General features: G+C 45.5%; 1 protein-coding gene across 1 annotated transcript in view; it reads right to left on the reverse strand.

Annotated features, from left to right (window-relative positions):
* LOC119383089 (uncharacterized) overlaps positions 1-16557 on the reverse strand; it is an 87155-nt gene that overhangs the window by 17261 nt on the left and 53337 nt on the right. Inside the window, exon 2 of the mRNA XM_037651081.2 lies at positions 5739-5846. Within this exon, the coding sequence (XP_037507009.1) occupies positions 5739-5808 (70 nt within the window). The 5' untranslated portion in view covers positions 5809-5846. The remainder of the gene's footprint in view (positions 1-5738; positions 5847-16557) is intronic.

The raw sequence follows: 16557 nt of genomic DNA on the forward strand, positions 1-16557 counted from the left end.
GCCCGTCGAGCCAGTGTGGATTCAGCTGCGACGGCTCAAAGAAGAAACGAACGTGCTTTCATAAAATAAGACGATCCAACGAACAAACTTATGGCGTCTCTGTGCTGTGAATAGAACAACCCAACACAAGCTTACAAATACATTTACGCCATACTACGTTCACCCTCTTACTCCATTCCTCGTTTTCTCTCTCTCTTATGCGCTAACTACGCCCGCCCGCAGTTATATACGTTTATTGACTCATGTTTGCTCCACCTACAGGCATATGCGTAAACTAGGAGTAAATGACGTCACAAACAGGTATTACAACAAAATATAACTTCAGCCACTCAGGGAGCCAAGATTCCTTGCAGTCTAGTTGGTTCATACGTGAACTTTAGACGTGCTGCACAAGGTGGTGGGGGAGGGAGGGGGAAGAAAGAACAAGCAGAAAGAGTTGGAACACTGAAAAGAGCGCAGTTTTTTTTTGTGTGTGAAACATGTTTGTGTGAAAGTCCGCAATCATTATCATGCACTACCGCAAAGTACACAGTTTACACTGCTCCAGTGATTAGGAGACCTATATGATGACCACTAAAGCTTCGTGAAAAAAAAAAAGACGCATAACGATACTTCTTGTGACAACATTGCACATGGCAAAAACAAAAACAAAACTGCGCTCCTTTCTGTGTTCCTGCTATTTATACTTGCGCAGCACGTCTAGAAATCAGGAAATCAACTACAGATCGAATGTGTTCGCTCCTGTACAAAGACGATTCACTAACGAGCCAGCTTCAATGACGACCCTGGACAGCAGAGGACAGCTGACCCCGAGTGCTTCATGCCGAAAAGGAATGGTCTGTCGGCCTTACAGCTGCCGCAGTGGTGCGTTGTTTTAACCCGACAGAGTTCTTCACGCCCTATGCTGCTGCAAGGCACAGTGGTGTGCGTCAAGCAGCATGACTGTCTAAACACGGAGGCGAGCACTTGGCAATCTAGAAGACGCGTCCGACCCGCACGCACTCGGGCGCCTTCACTTCGTCCTTCTTTTTCTCGGCATCTACGACGTCGAGAAGAGATGCGTCGATGCGCTTGAACGCGTTTCGTCGCTCTCTAAAGCAATACGGCGTGCTGATGCCTTTATCCATGAAAAGAACTCGTTAGGGTTTTCACTTTCTGCCGGGTAAGCTTTGTGGAACCCTTTTAGGATTGAAGTTTAGAGTTGGAGGATTGTTTATAGGATTGAAGGGGGACGATTTTGCTTTCATGGAGACTTGCGCTTCCGTGTGTACTATAAAAAAAAAATCCAGGATCTGTTTATTAGAGACTTTAAAAAAAATTATTTCAAAGAAGAAAACCCTTTCAAAAGCCTTTATTATTTGTTCTATGGCGGCCCGTAAACATGCAAATGTGTCGTAAGTTCAAGTTTTTTAGATGTTAGTCAATAAAGAGTTCGGCGTTCACATTATCTATGTAGAAGTTATCCAGACTTTGTAGCAGGATCCTTTTTTTATGACTTTTCGTACAATATGTTGTAAGAAAGCGTGATACCATTCGTCGCGTATACAGTATAAAGCGAGTAAAAAGTGACGCTTCATTTAAGGGGCGGGTAGTTTTAACGCATGAGAAACGCGTGGTGCTGATACATTTGGAACGAGGGAAACTGTTAGTTCTTGTCGAATTAGGCAACATGATTTGGATCTGAGCACCTCGGCGGCTGTGCAGAAGAGGTCGCGGAGATAGTAATAGCAGGATGGGCGTACTTAAAATACTGGTTCATATCGAAAGTGCGGCTTAAAACGAGGAGCAGGGTGAAGGGAGTATGGTATGTGTCTTGACTCTTTCTCTAGTTGTGCCTCATCTTGAGCGCCTTCTTAAAAATAAAATTACAAAGAAAAGAAGTGTAGACTTCTTACAAAGAAAACAAGTAGGAACTTCATTAACGAGTTCATGGGCGTTCCTTTCGATGTCTAATCGTAGCATATGGCTCAGGCTTGGAATACCCTTTGTAGTTTAATTGGACGTGCTTTCATAGACGAGTGACCCCAGTATAGCGTCTGTTTGCCCAACGACAGGCACAAACCGCGCGCTCAAGTTTATAGACTCAACTAATTAGCTCGGCGCTGATAAAGCGCGCGATTAATTAACCTCATACTTGTTCGCGCGCATGCGCTTTGCTAGCTTCATTAGCCTCGTATCTTTTAAAATTTGCGCGAACGTCTGAGGGTTTGTCGAACGTGAAACTCTGCGGTGTTTTTGGAGGCTGCCGGGCGCCCCACAGTTCATTTGTTGATGTTCCTTTCTTTTTCTATTGTTTGTGCTTCGACGAGACGTTCTTTAATTAAGGCTTCGCCGTCGCGCCAGTCCTTCAGTTCTTCCTCCGAGGTGAGAAAAAAGAAATATAACTGGGACGGAAGGCCGGGAAAAATTTGGATAGTGGTGACTTCGGAAGCGACACACTGGTTTGTGCCATATCCGGGCTACATCTTCTGGTCGCTCTCTCTAAATGACACGATTTACATTTCCTTGTAAATACTACTACTACTACTACTACTACAGAAATCTTTTGTTGTCTCGAGTAAACTGGAATGCTACCACTACTACCACTGCTGCCATGACCACGACGACGACGACGACGACGACGACGACTACTACTACTACTACTACTACTACTACTACTACTACTACTGCTACTACTACTACTACTACTACTACTACTACTACTACTACTACTACTACTACTACTACTACTACGAATAATAATAATAACAACAACAACACCAACAACACTGCTGGCAGAAAACTCGCAGTTGCATGATTATGCCAGTCAAACTTATCACTAATGCGTCGAAGGAACAGTAGAGGTACAAACTGAAGAAAACAACTGAACGATAATTGAGTCAAATATCTCCAAATGCGTTGCGCTTTAACGTCTATCAACTACATTTATGTAGATAACCTACGTGCCCGAAGCTACATAGCACCGGCAAGAACATTTCTGCATACAGGAAGCCCCCTCCAGTCTTATTCTTTTCCGATTCTTCTCGTCAGCTCGTTATTCGCAGAGGCTCGTACTGGGTTATTGAAATCGCTTTGCGCCGCCCTCGCACCGACATCGAGCAGCGCTCCTTTCAAAAAAGATCGCCTCGTCCTCTCTCGCTCGGCTTGGTCGTTCTAAATACTTCGCAGTGCCTGCGCGCGACCCTGTCTGCATAAAAAGAGCATTCCTCCTGCCATCAATAACCCCGACGGCGCGAATGGTGGTGGGGGGCTTTTTCCCTGGGCGCCCTCTGCGGCGTCCCGCAGACCCACACGTATGTATATATAAAGCCCGCCTTTTTTCTCCCCATTCCTCGTTCCCTAAACGAAAGCTCAGCGGGGTGGCGCGGGATCGCTTTTGTCGTGCACACGCCACCGTCGCCGTCGCGTAGAGCCCTTATTTCCCGACAGTGAAGAGTTGTCGCGACGACTTTCCTGCGGGCGACCCAGCCCCCGTGTCGAGGCCATCTATATCCTTACGCCCTGCTGAGAACCCTCAAAGTGTCCCGGGTGTAGGTACTCTCCTGATTTATAAGAGAACACCGCTTCATGCGTCCGCTGCGTTTAACGTCGCTAATTCCGCGCAGTGATAACGGTGCTCCGGTCGGCCTGCGAAGGCGTCCGTTATTGTTTGTGTAGGACAAGAGAGTCTTCGTTGAAGTAGCGTGGTGGTGGGGACGCCTTTCATTGACACGAGCCCATGGAACGTTCTCCAAGATACGATCGGACAGCCATTCATATTCGAGGTTCGGAGCAAATCGCGGCTGGCGGCAGGACAGGCCCTCATGTGTTAAAGGAAATTAATGGATTAATGAGTGAGTTCGCTGAATTGGGGCGTGCTCCTCTTTGTGCCGCCTGATTCACTGTAATAATTTGGTATATGAAGTCTGCATCGGCCGACTGAACTAGGCAGCTTACTTAGTTTCCTGAAGTGCAGTGCCTGTGCTGCATCTGTGTGTGTAACCATGTCGTGCATATATGTGTACGATCGCTATGTAAGTAAAGTGACATAGGAATGCATGCTCACTCATAAAGGTATCTTCGTTTCTTTTTTTTTCTCGTTCTTTTTAATTCTAAAGACCGCGGAACAGGCGAGGTTAGAAAAAGGAAGGGTGGACGTTACCAGCTGAGCCTTTAAGGAACAACCCGAAGAAACATTCAAGATCGTTCACTGCATTGCCGTGGTTTCTTATGATCCCCATGACGAACCCTCGATTTTCCGAGCGTTTAGGTGCGGTCTATCTGTTACATTCATTGTAGAGAAAAAATACACCACTTCCTGCCTCTCATTTATTTTCTCTCTCATTCTTTTTTTTTACGAATGTCGCATGCATCACTTTTCTGTGCGAGGTTTTATAGAAACCGTGCGAGGTTTGATTTGAAGTTTCGATAGAAATTTTAGTGATACCATTGTTTTATAACGTTGCTCTATTGGACACTTTGTTGCACAATTTTTGGAAACGAAAGAACATACACTGACCTTAGTTGAATAAGCTGTGCTCGGCATGCGAAAGCAGTGCGTTTGCTTCGTTGGATGAAATTCTGTTCAGCATGCTTTCTGTGTCTCTAATGAAACGACATTCTTTACTCCTGTTCTTTTCTCACAATACTGCGCAATCATTCCACGTTTTCCCGCCATAAATGCCTTCAAAACACTTCGAAGAAATCCCCAACAGAGGCGCAGTTCTGCCGCAAATAAAAGAGGGGACGTTTACAGTCCTTTCTCACGAGACTGATCTGTGTCGCGTCCGCTTCACTGCACGGAATTAAACGCGCAATATACTATGGCCTCCCAGCGCGTCTCCTCCTGTGCCTCACCCCCTTTCTCGCTCTTTATTGGTTCATTTCTTGGTTCCTCAACATCGTAAAAATTTCACTCCGCGAGGACAGTAAACTCGGATGTATGCGTCAGAGATCGAATCCGTTTTATTTTAATGTTTTCATTTTTTCTATTTCTCTCTGGGCGTTCAGATTGAAATAAATGGTTTCACGTGTCGGGTTTGACATTATGAACTTCGCGGTCGGTTTAAAAAGCGAAAAAAAAAAATCGACAAATACTCATACGGTGCACGCAAACAAAAGTTTTGCAACGGACATAAAAGCATAATTTACTATGGAGATCCCTGCCTTATGGATCTGCCCATGCGAGACGACGATAAATTTCTCGCCCGGTGACGTTCTTACGCCTCCATATAAACATTTGTAGCTCCTGCAACATTTGCCCTTGGCATGCACTTCGCAATTCAAGGCGTGAACCTGGCTGAAAATCTTTCAGATTCTTTGCTTCAATATATCGCCAAATGAAAATGAGTACGGCGTTGCGCTCAAATGTAGCGTTAGGGATAGTCAAGCGTTCGACGAAAGCTCGTCTCATCAGGTAGCAAGTTGTATTTAACGAAGATTAACCTATACAGGTACGAAACGTCAAAAACTGTTCCTCGTTGACTTGTCAGTGACCGTGATTTTCGTTAAGTGTAGCATTACGGATTGTCGTATTCGTCGGTATTTTTTTTCAAGTTTCAGTCGCAATTGTTCCAGGTTTCTTGCCCCGAATAGCGTTCACATAACATTATAATGAAGCCCACTGCTGATATTAACTTCGTAGTAATGGCGCAACACTGCCTTTGCGGAAATAGCTGGCCACTTTTGACGTCTAAGCGGCTATAGTTTTACACTTTATTATCGCTTAAATTACTCGTCCGTCAGAAACGTTTGCTCACCTGTCGTGAATAAGAGGAAAAAGAGCGAGGAGGCGAACAGTGCCGCCGCCAACGTTGACGTTTGCGTCATCCTCGGGCTTCCAAAGGCTCAGCCTCTGGCTTTAATGCCTAGAAAGAGAAAGAAGAGAGACGAGAAGAGCGTTACTTAATAGACTAAATACTGGGGTTACAAGTTCCAAAATCACGATAGGATTATGAGGCACGTCGTAGTGGTAGACCTTGGATTAATTTTGGCAACCATTGGTTTCGCTAACGCGCACATAAATTTAAATGCACGGGCGCTTTCTTATGTTGGTTCCTTCAATATGCGACCGCAACCGGAAAGTGACTTGAGACATATCGAGCAAGCGCAAACGAAAAAGAAAATACATCAGACGGGACCAAGAAACACATAGGCCACGGCGCTAACAGGGACGCGAACCCACGCCCTCACGATATCATTTTCTCTGGTAGCTACTAAGACTTGCTCAGACTCTGGCTCGTCCCGGCGGATCGCTTTGCTCATCATGCACCAACAGCGCCTTATAGAGACGGAATTACAGAAATTCATTTCATCCTTACAGAAGGAAGCAGTGAGATGTTAGTAAGCTCAACGTGTCTCACGAAGGAGCAAACGCAAATTTAAAGGATGCCTTAGAGTGCGAAGAATTTTATATCGCCGTCCAATCGACGCACAGAACACGAGCGTCTTCAGCAATCTATATTAGAGCACCGGATGTTTCGCAACGCTTGAAAACACGTGGCGTATAAAATATGCAAATCTTTAGCGAGCCACTGTATCGCGGCGCTAATGAAATGCTAATGAGTCGAGAACCTCATTTGCATTATAAGATGCTGCAAGCTGCAGAAATGAATATTTGCCCACAGCAGTAGCACGCATGCTACACAGAACTCTGGCGTGTAGTATTGAAGCGGACGTGCTTGAAATGGAAACCTTACGCCATTGGAAGAGAAAAGAGCGTCGCAAATAAAGAAGTGGTTTAGACTTGGGCGAGAAGTTTGTATTATGCAACAAAGCTGTTTAAATCAGCGAGATAGATAGATAGATAGATAGATAGATAGATAGATAGATAGATAGATAGATAGATAGATAGATAGATAGATAGATAGATAGATAGATAGATAGATAGATAGATAGATAGATAGAGAGAGAGAGAGATTGTATGTTTCGAACAAGACAGAAGCATGGGAAGATGGCGTCTGCCTTCCCCTATCGGAAAAATAGGGGTAAGCGAAGCTTGACGTGCTTCACGTCTTTCTTTCTTTCTTTCTTTCTTTCTTTCTTTCTTTCTTTCTTTCTTTCTTTCTTTCTTTCTTTCTTTCTTTCTTTCTTTCTTTCTTTCTTTCTTTCTTTCTTTCTTTCTTTCTTTCTTTCTTTCTTTCTTTCTTTCTTCTATGCAGCGCGACACTTCAGTTGCTAAAAGCAACGGCGACGGTCATGCGTTCATATCCATGCAACAATGAAATATGGCTACGTGAAATGACAAGCGAACTCGATAAAAGATCAGACTGCCGCATTAGAAACGGCTGATCAGCCGATAAGCCCATGATCGAGGGAGTATCAATTACTAGAAAACGGCGCATACGAATTCGCACGTGACCGGCGCATCTTCGAGGGCCGCATTCCTGTAAAACAAGCTTCGCTTGGAAAATTGTCCAACTGGTAATGCCGTTGCTGCTTCTCTGCCCTGACCAAAACAACTCCTCCTGTCGGAACGTTGGTTCCAGTAACATTCCCTTTTCATACGTTTTGCACGTTACTCTTACGGAGTCGATGCCAAGTCTTCAGCATCTACAAGATAGACTGGATACAACGACATACAAGTTCCACTGAACACAGAATACCGATGCGGCAAGCCAAGTTGCAAGACCCGCGACACTTGCATCTGCGTACAAACATACGAAGCCGTATACGTTCACATAAGTTTATTGTTGTTTAGCATCGCGAGCGTAATTTTTACAAATATTTACGTAACCACTGTTTTATACCCAATGGGGAATCGGTAGTGAAGATGTTATTTAATGACCGCAACATGGGATTACTTTTCTTTTCTGATGGAGAATATTGGAGCGCCTTGAGCTCATCCAAACGGGTTTCCCGTTCCGTTTGTTTACAAGAATTGACTGTGGCTGTGATGGAACGATCGCACACTTTCGGTGTGTTCACCTACGTTGTAAAGTACTCTGAGGCGGGTGCTATGTACCAGGCTAGGAAACTGGACAGCCGGTCAAGATCAGGGCAACACGAACAAACAAAATAGAAAGAACAAAAAGAACGAAAAAATTATAAGGAGGGCGGTCTCAACGTACTGATAGGTTAAACACAAACAGAGCACGTTCTCGCTTCCTGCAGTAAGCGGGCGCTCAAGATAGATTGAGACAGCTACATGCCTTCCTTGTGTTTGTGTTTTCCACCGTGTTTTTTGTTTCTTTCTGATTAAGCTTCCCATCTTTCCTATGTTTATGTCCCTGTTTACGGTCGCTTCCACAATCGAAAACAAGACGCCCACGGAACAAGACACCCGACAGCGCGCAGGCTCGAATTCTCCGAGGGAACGCACTGACAATGTTGACGTCGAGAATCCTATATTTCGTTCGCTGCTGCGTGGCTCGAAAAGGCTCCCACAAAGGCACGCCACCATCATAGTGAAAGCTCGGACCGGCTTTTCATTCGGATCTTCTTTTGTGTGCTCGTGCAGAGCGATGCTCGGTCAATCTGGGTCAAGTCGCAGCCATAGCTAGGGAACGGCTTGTCTGATTTGTGGCTATTATTATACTCAGAGAAGGTCTTCCATATAACTTCGGGAAGGGCAGGGTTGGTCAGCAAAAAACAAACAAACAGACAAATGGCAAAAATACTGCGAGCGAAGCCATGCCAGCGGCACTGCTTTGAGTTCCTATACGGATAGCAATCACAAGAGTGCCTTCTATGTCGGCAAGACCACACAACAGCTGAGGTAAAAGAAAAAAAAAAAGGTTTGGGCAGCGGGAAAGGCAAGTTCAACATGCATTGCTTCCCCGAAATTCGTATTATGCTTTCCCATTGTTTTCTTTCTTTTTTCGTTCTTAGAAGACACGGAGTTGTTCTGAAAGTTTTTTTGCGATGGAAGGGAATGGAATATAGAGGCCCAATCGCTCGGACGAAAATCGCATTTGTCGTCCGAGAAGATTGAACATCGGACGCTGGGAAAAGTGGTCGAAGCGGAACAGCAGCATCGGAAACATGAACGATTCACGAAATAGAAAGAATGAAATGTGCAACGCAGTGAAATTCTCGTGAAGAGAATTTGCTTGCATTATGTTCCAGAAGCCGCCTGCATGCGTGCTTATTCGCTGGTAATTCGGCGCGCACTTCTATTCTAATCTCTACGTTACTGTCCCGAGTAGACACTGACGCTGAACACGCTCACAGGCGCAGGATATTTCTTAAAGCTATAATATTATACGGATTAGTGCTATCTTATAAGCACTTCTGCAAGTAAAAAGTGCGGCGTAAGGACGTGCAGATGACTAGGGTTGGGACATCGCGACATCCGTTATCACTAAGCACACAGTGGAGAAGCGCGTTATTTAGAAGCCTATTTGAAGATTTATAGTGAAAGATGTTAAGATAATTATTACCAGTACAGATACGGTGCCAGCTTGGGCGTGGGCGTGTTTGCGTACCAGAGTCAACTGTTGAAGAGACGCGAAAGATAAACACTATAGTATACCCTTCACTGAGGAGGTATCCTTTCAGGAACACTAATTTTGATAACTACGTAGTATTGAAAGTTCTTACTACCAATATGGTACAATGAAGGCCATGCTTTTATGTATTTCGTGGCAAAACCCTAGAAGGAATACGCAAGCGTGACGTCGCGAGTTAAAAGAAAAAAGAAAAATGGGCGAAGCTTCCACTAACCCGCGCAAGGATTGAAACTGCGAAACTGGACGATTCTGAAGATTAATCTGGTTGCTTCTAGGTTGTTTCTAGGCATTAGCTAGGTGATGCAGGTTATTTATCGGTTGCTTCTAGGTCGTTGCTAGCCTTTAGCTAGGTGATGCTAGGTTGTTTCTCCGTTGATTCTCAGCGCAGAGAAGATCTTGTTAAACCACAGACAGTCACAGACACGACACCGATGTCCAAACTCCAGAGACAGAAACTCACGCTGAAACCAAGCACTCACACCTCTCATAAATATACGGGAACGTCGTCGTTATCGTAGGCCTTCCATCGTTTCGGGGTATTCTCGCAGCCGCCGTTGCATTTCCCGTTTACTAGTATGCTCTCGTTGTACGTACTCGGGGTCTTCGGCTCGCCGTCGTCGCTTCGCAGCCATTTGTTGAGCTAACTGTTGCCTTCTTCATTTTTAGTGGACCAGTGGTGAGTAGTGGGAGTTACCCACTTTCTGTGGCACGTACCCGCTTATGACGGTGATAGTTTCCTGACACGAGATACAAGGAACAATTTTCTAAACAGCCTCGCTGTTAAACAAATAACTTTTTATTGCGATAGCAATTATATCGACAGTCTCGGCTGCATTTTGCCGTCGCCGCCGTCACGCACCGTATATGTATAAGTATATATATATATATATATATATATATATATATATATATATATCAAAGTCCTGAAGAAAAAGCATTCAGAAAAATGCTTCCGAAGCGCGGAATCGAACCAGCGACCTATCGTTCCGCAGCGCGTGGCGCTAACCACTACGCCAGAAAACGCAGATCCTTCAGGTACCTAACGGCGAGCGTTATATACACACCCTTTACCGATGGCAGGACTCAGAGACGGCAGGCGCTTATAAGCGTTTCTTCATTACCAGCGAGATGGCGCGAGGAGCGCGTCGGAGAGCTCGCTCGCTTCTTCTTATATTTGCGCAGGGAGAACCTTGCTCTTCCGCTGTCTGCGCGCGCGGTTTTCTCGTGGTGAGGGGAAGAGGGATGTTTCGAGCTTTCACCGTGATGTCCGCGCTCATGTTACGGAGTGTACGAAAGTCACTCGAGCTCAAGGGACGCCGCTAAACGAACAAACAGAAGATGAGCGCGAACTATCAAGTGTCACAGCTCGACACTTGAAGCACGCTAGTTTCCTTCGCTGCTTCGGCCACCTTTGCAACAGGAGCGCTGTTCAAACTGAGAGTATCCATTGGCGAGCCTCACTTCGTACAACATTAGTTTCTTGCTATCGCATTCATTGCTTTGCCCTTGCGGCGAAACTGTGACTTTTTTTTGTAATTGTTTCTTTGTGGGTCGGTTATTTGTTCTTGAAGCTTGCTAGGTTAACCTCTGTATTCAGAAACGCGCCTTAACCTTTAGCCTCGACTCGACTTGGTCAAGTCGGCCTGAAGACGGCGCGTGACTTCAAACTCTCCAAGACAGCCATTGCATTTCATAGACGCTCTGAGCGCCTTCGTTCGCCAAGTCAGCGCTTGCTCGCGATATGAAGCAACTGGGTTCGAGATTATGATGCTAACTCGAAGGCAATATCCTTCTTTTTTTTTTTCAGAAAGAAGTTAAGCTAACCACGAAACCTACGAAATGCTTTGGTTCGGCCATTTAGGACACGGAAACACAAGATGCGGTGTTTCCAGAAACACAAGACGCGGAAACACAATCTAGCATCTACGAATAGCCCCTACGTCAAAGTCAATCCATAGCAACACAGCCAAAAAATAAATAAATGGAAACATGAGAATCATACATGAATGTTGCGTTGGCTATGTCATTTCAATTGACAAAGCCTCCCGCCAGCAGCGCTCGTGCTGTTTCCTTCCAGAAACATACAACCGGGGTGGTTAAGTTGGTACGGGACACGTATCAAGGTTTTCTGCCTCCGTGATCAGTTCCGGCAATTCATCGTTGCTACGGAGCTAAGGAGCTACGGAGCACTGCCGGAGCTAATCGCGGAGGCCATGGTGCAAATTACACGTAACCGTACACTCCCATTTGGTTTCCTTTGTCGCGCAAGTATAGTTCACTGCAGCGTAATCGTGGCCTCGGCACACTCGGCAAAAAATGTGTGTCTCCCAATGTGGCATCACAGGCTTTGCAGGCCGTGGCCGGACTGGAGAGGCACGCGGGCGTTCGCCCGCGCGCATGCTCGCGCGTCTCTCCTGTCCGGCCATGTGCATGCAAACTGAAACGCTCATAGCGTCTCCATGAGGCTGCGTTTGTGGTGGTAGGCTGCGTCTTTCTCACACGCCGCTATGCTTCATATTCGAAGACTGATTCAAGACGTCTCGCGTCCTAACTTGCTTTTCAAACGGACTTGATGGAGCGAAGCCAATGCCACCTGCGAAGCTCGGCCGCGAGGGCGCTCTTTCTGTTGAGGAGGATTTCTGAAACGCGTTTGCGCTGTATTGAGGCAGTGGCAAGTCAAGTAAAGACGCATTTCTGAAACCTGGTGTCATCTTATTTCTGGCTACGCCCCTGGCTATCAGTCCTTCTTTCGGTTGAACTTGGCCCTTGCTTGGTAAGGAATTCGCAGCATTTAAACGGCACGATTCGGAGCACTTTCTTTATCTTTAGTCGCTTGCTTAAAGGATGAAATGGAAACTTGATTTCTTTTCAGCAGTACCCTTTATTGTTTGGATTAAAAGTAAAGCTATTTGCATAGGTAGTCGAAATTTGCAATGTAACGAGATCGATCATGGAGGCTTTTCGGGATGATTCAAGCTAGGTATGCCTTGTTGTCTTCGGCTCCATCCACAGTATATTCACCACGGAGAACGAAGGTACTCACTTAGGCGAACACGAAGATTAACCTTATACTCTGTAGCTGTTTTTGAGGAGAGGTTGCCGCTCTCCCATAGTACGGTACATATTACTCTCAATCGTTGAACATTTTAAAGACGATAGTCTTTCTTGGGGAACTTAAACGCAGAAATTTTGGTCTGTCTTTCTGTCGGTCTGTCTGTCTTTCTGTTTGTCGGCACGTCCCTCGATTCAGCCACTCGGCCAAAGTTGAACCACTTGCCCAAGGGCCAGCCGTCTTGAACTGGTACGCCTGTTCATACTTGTGAACGTTGTCGATCAAAAAGTAAATACCATGCATATCTGAGGTGCAACATCACTAGGTAAGTATTAGGTGGCGTGTTCCTTTAATAGAAAATGCATACATACGCAATTTTAAGGACCCTAGTTTCTTAAGCTGCGCTGAAAATGCATAAGAATGGAAGCTTGAGCGAGTTGGCATGGGTTCATCTTTGTTGAAACAGCGCTCATTAGACGACGACGACGAAGTAAAAGAAGGCACAGGACAGGCGCTGCCTGTCGTGTGCCTTCTTTTACTTCGTCGTCGTCTAGTGAGCGCTGTTTCAACAAAGCTGAAAATGCGACTGCGCTGAAATTTGCCTTCCTCCGTGCCCTTCGCACGAGCTCATTGTTGTGTTTCGGTTTCGGTTCTGTATTGCACTGTACGAATGCCATGGGTTGGTGTTGAAAAGCTGTAGTTTTGAGAAGGCCAAGAAGGTGAAAAAAAAATATTTAAAAAATGAAAAAGCAGCCTTGTGGGCGGCCTTCAGGCTGCCGGTTGTGGGCGCCGCTCTGGCGTTCCTGTTTTACCCAGGCGACGTGTAAATAAAAGAGTGTGTGGAGAGTACTCGTTGAGTGCGGACGTTTCTCTGCTTCAGCGCTTCGCGCCAAACCGCGTTTTCGGGCTGGCTGGCGTCCCCGCCGGTCGCGTTGGTCACCGCCGGTCTTCGCCTGCTGCTGCGCCGGGACTACCAGCACGCAACACAGCACTCATGTTTCCCGACGTATTGCCAGATGGCGTCCATATCTCACACAGCGCCTCTTCTATCGTCTTTACACGACATTTGCAGCGAAGCACGCAGATACGCGGCCAATTTTTTTTCTGAGCACACATAGTACACACAAACAGTCATACGCAGGATCTGGGAGAAGCTGCATGCAGCTCTCCCATAGTAGCACAGTAATATGAATCGTTCACCGTTTTTAACACGAAAGCGTTTTATGCCGGATTCCACCGTACTTCCGTCACGGAAGTACGTCAGCAAAACGAATGCCATCAGATGGCAAAAAAAAGCTATAAGAAAAGGTTCCGTTGACAGGAGTCGAACCCATGACCTCTCTGTCCGCGACGATGGCTGGCGGGCGTTTAGCCCACTGAGCTCACTTTACGGAGACTACATGAATGCGCCTTTTATCTTTCACAATTTCCTCTCAGTGCTCTTCGATGGATGGATGGATGCTATGAGCGTCCCATTTATAACGGGGTGGTGACATGTGTGCCACCAGGCTCGAAAAAAAAACAAACAAAAAACGCGCCGTTGCTACGGCCGTCCCATTCGGCGCGTTTCTAATATAAGTTTAATTTTGTCAACGCTTTAACACACCGGGAGGTGGCGGCTAAGAGCATCCATCCATGTCGAAAAACAGCTCTCCGACACTCGCCTGGCTGTCGCAACGCGTTCCCCGCTTGCCCTGTGAGAAGTAACGGCCAGGCTAGAGGGAACACACTACGCGCCTAGCGTTTCTCTTTGCATTTCACGACGCTTTGAAGGAGTGAATACCGAGTATCAGTGTTTATTATGTGCTTGTTAATGCCATCTTTGCGCAGGATTCACCATATGCGGTGTCCACGTACATGTTATAAACTTTAGCTACCGCAAAGGTTAAAGGGACACTAAAGAGAAACAATGAATTGGTTTAGATTGATAAAGTGTGCTCGGAGAACCCTTGTGTAGTTTATTTCACCACCATAGGTTTATTATTAGAGGAGAAAACCAAGTTCAAAGTTTCATTTTTAAATTTCGCGCCAAACTTTGTAATTCGTGACGTAGAAGATTTCCAAGAGCATTTAACGTATTTTGGCTCCACTGGCTCGACGAAATTTCCACAAACTCGTTATGTAAAGTCTCTGGCCCCCTCAGAGGACAATGTAATTCGATTTAACCGATTAGGAACTACGTAGGCCCAAGCAGGCGCCGTCAAAAATATGTGACGTCACGGCAAATGGTGCGGGAATTCCAAGGTGGCGTCGCCACCTGTATTTTCTTTTTGCGCGTTTTCTCGCTTATTAAGCGTCTTCTCCCAGCAAGCGTGGTGTTTTTGGTATCGTGGAAGACTACTTTACTAATGCAAGAAAAATCGTTTTGCTCTTTAGTGTCCTTTTAAATCGTGATCATGGGCGTTAGTCGTCGTTACGGAGATGTGCCACTAGGCATCAATGTGAGTGCTATGCGTCCACATCAAGCAGTGCTATATCTGCCAAACAACAGTAGACATTGTACAAAGCTCCCATATACCAATGCACTATAAAAAACTACTTCTGTGACGTCACGTTTCACTTTCGTGTTATACCGATTCCTATGACGGAGGGATCAACCAATCATCTTTTAAATGCGAAGCATTTCTTAGCGAACTTCTGCGACTTTGAGCGTATCTATCTATCTATCTATCTATCTATCTATCTATCTATCTATCTATCTATCTATCTATCTATCTATCTATCTATCTATCTATCTATCTATCTATCTATCTATCTATCTATCTATCTATCTATCTATCTATCTATCTATCTATCTATCTATCTATCTATCTATCTATCTATCTATCTATCTATCTATCTATCTATCTATCTATCTATCTATCTATCTATGTAGCCGCCTACGACTTTGTGCTCTCCTGCTCGTTTCGTTAATCGAATGTACACCAAAATTGGTATGGCATAACATGACTGTACGACGGACATGAATGACGAGTCATAACATGAAAATCATGACATGCATGTCATGAACGACATGATATACATGCCGCAGTCTTGGTGCTCTTACGGCCGTTTCGTTAACTTGATATATACCAAAATTGATACGGCGTGACAAGAGTGTATGACGAACATAACTGACAGGTCCTAACGTGCAAATCATGACACACATGTCATGTACAGCATGATATACATGCCACGCTCATGGTGCGCTCGCGGCCGTTTCGCTAGCTTGATATATACCAACATTGGTATTGCGCGACGTTACTGTGTAACGAACATAAATAACATGAGTTAACATGAAAATCATGACACTCATGTCATGTACAGTATGACTTACGTACCACGCTCATGGTGCGCTGGCGGCCGTTTCGCTAGTTTGATATATACGAAAATTGGTATTTTGCGACATGACTGTATAACGAACATAAATAGCACGAGTTAACAGGAAAACCATGACACGCATGTCATGTACAGCATGACTTTTGTGCCACGCTCATTGTGCGCTGGCGGCCGTTTTGCTGGCTTGATCTACCCCGAAATTGGTATTGCGTGACGTTACTGTGTAACGAACATAAATAACACAAGTTAACATGAAAATCATGACACGCATGTCATGTACAGCATGACTTACGTGCCGCGCTCATGGTGCGCTGGCGGCCGTTTCGCTAGCTTGATATAAACCAAAATTGGTATCTTGCAACGTGACTGTGTGACGAACATTAATAACACTAGCTAATATGAAAATCATGACACGCATGCCATGTACAGCATGACTTACGTGCCACGATCATGGTGCGCTGGCGGCCGTTTCGCTAGCTTGATCTACCCCGAAATTGGTATGGCGCGACGTTATTGTGTGACGAACATAAATAACACGAGTTAACATGAAAATCATGACACGCATGTCATGCACATGAGTGGCACGCATTTTCCTCAATGACAGACAAGACGATGTATGCAGCTCCTTGCTGGCTGCTTCGCATTACATCGATTCCCACAATGCGGGGGATCTGGCGGCTTTTCCTCTTAAAGGACCCCTCACCAGGTGACATAACGAATTTTGGTTAGACAGTGGCAGTTGTTGTGCGTCCAATAAAC

The sequence above is a fragment of the Rhipicephalus sanguineus genome, chromosome 2, assembly GCF_013339695.2.
Source record: "Rhipicephalus sanguineus isolate Rsan-2018 chromosome 2, BIME_Rsan_1.4, whole genome shotgun sequence".
In the NCBI taxonomy this organism is placed as follows: domain Eukaryota; kingdom Metazoa; phylum Arthropoda; class Arachnida; order Ixodida; family Ixodidae; genus Rhipicephalus; species Rhipicephalus sanguineus.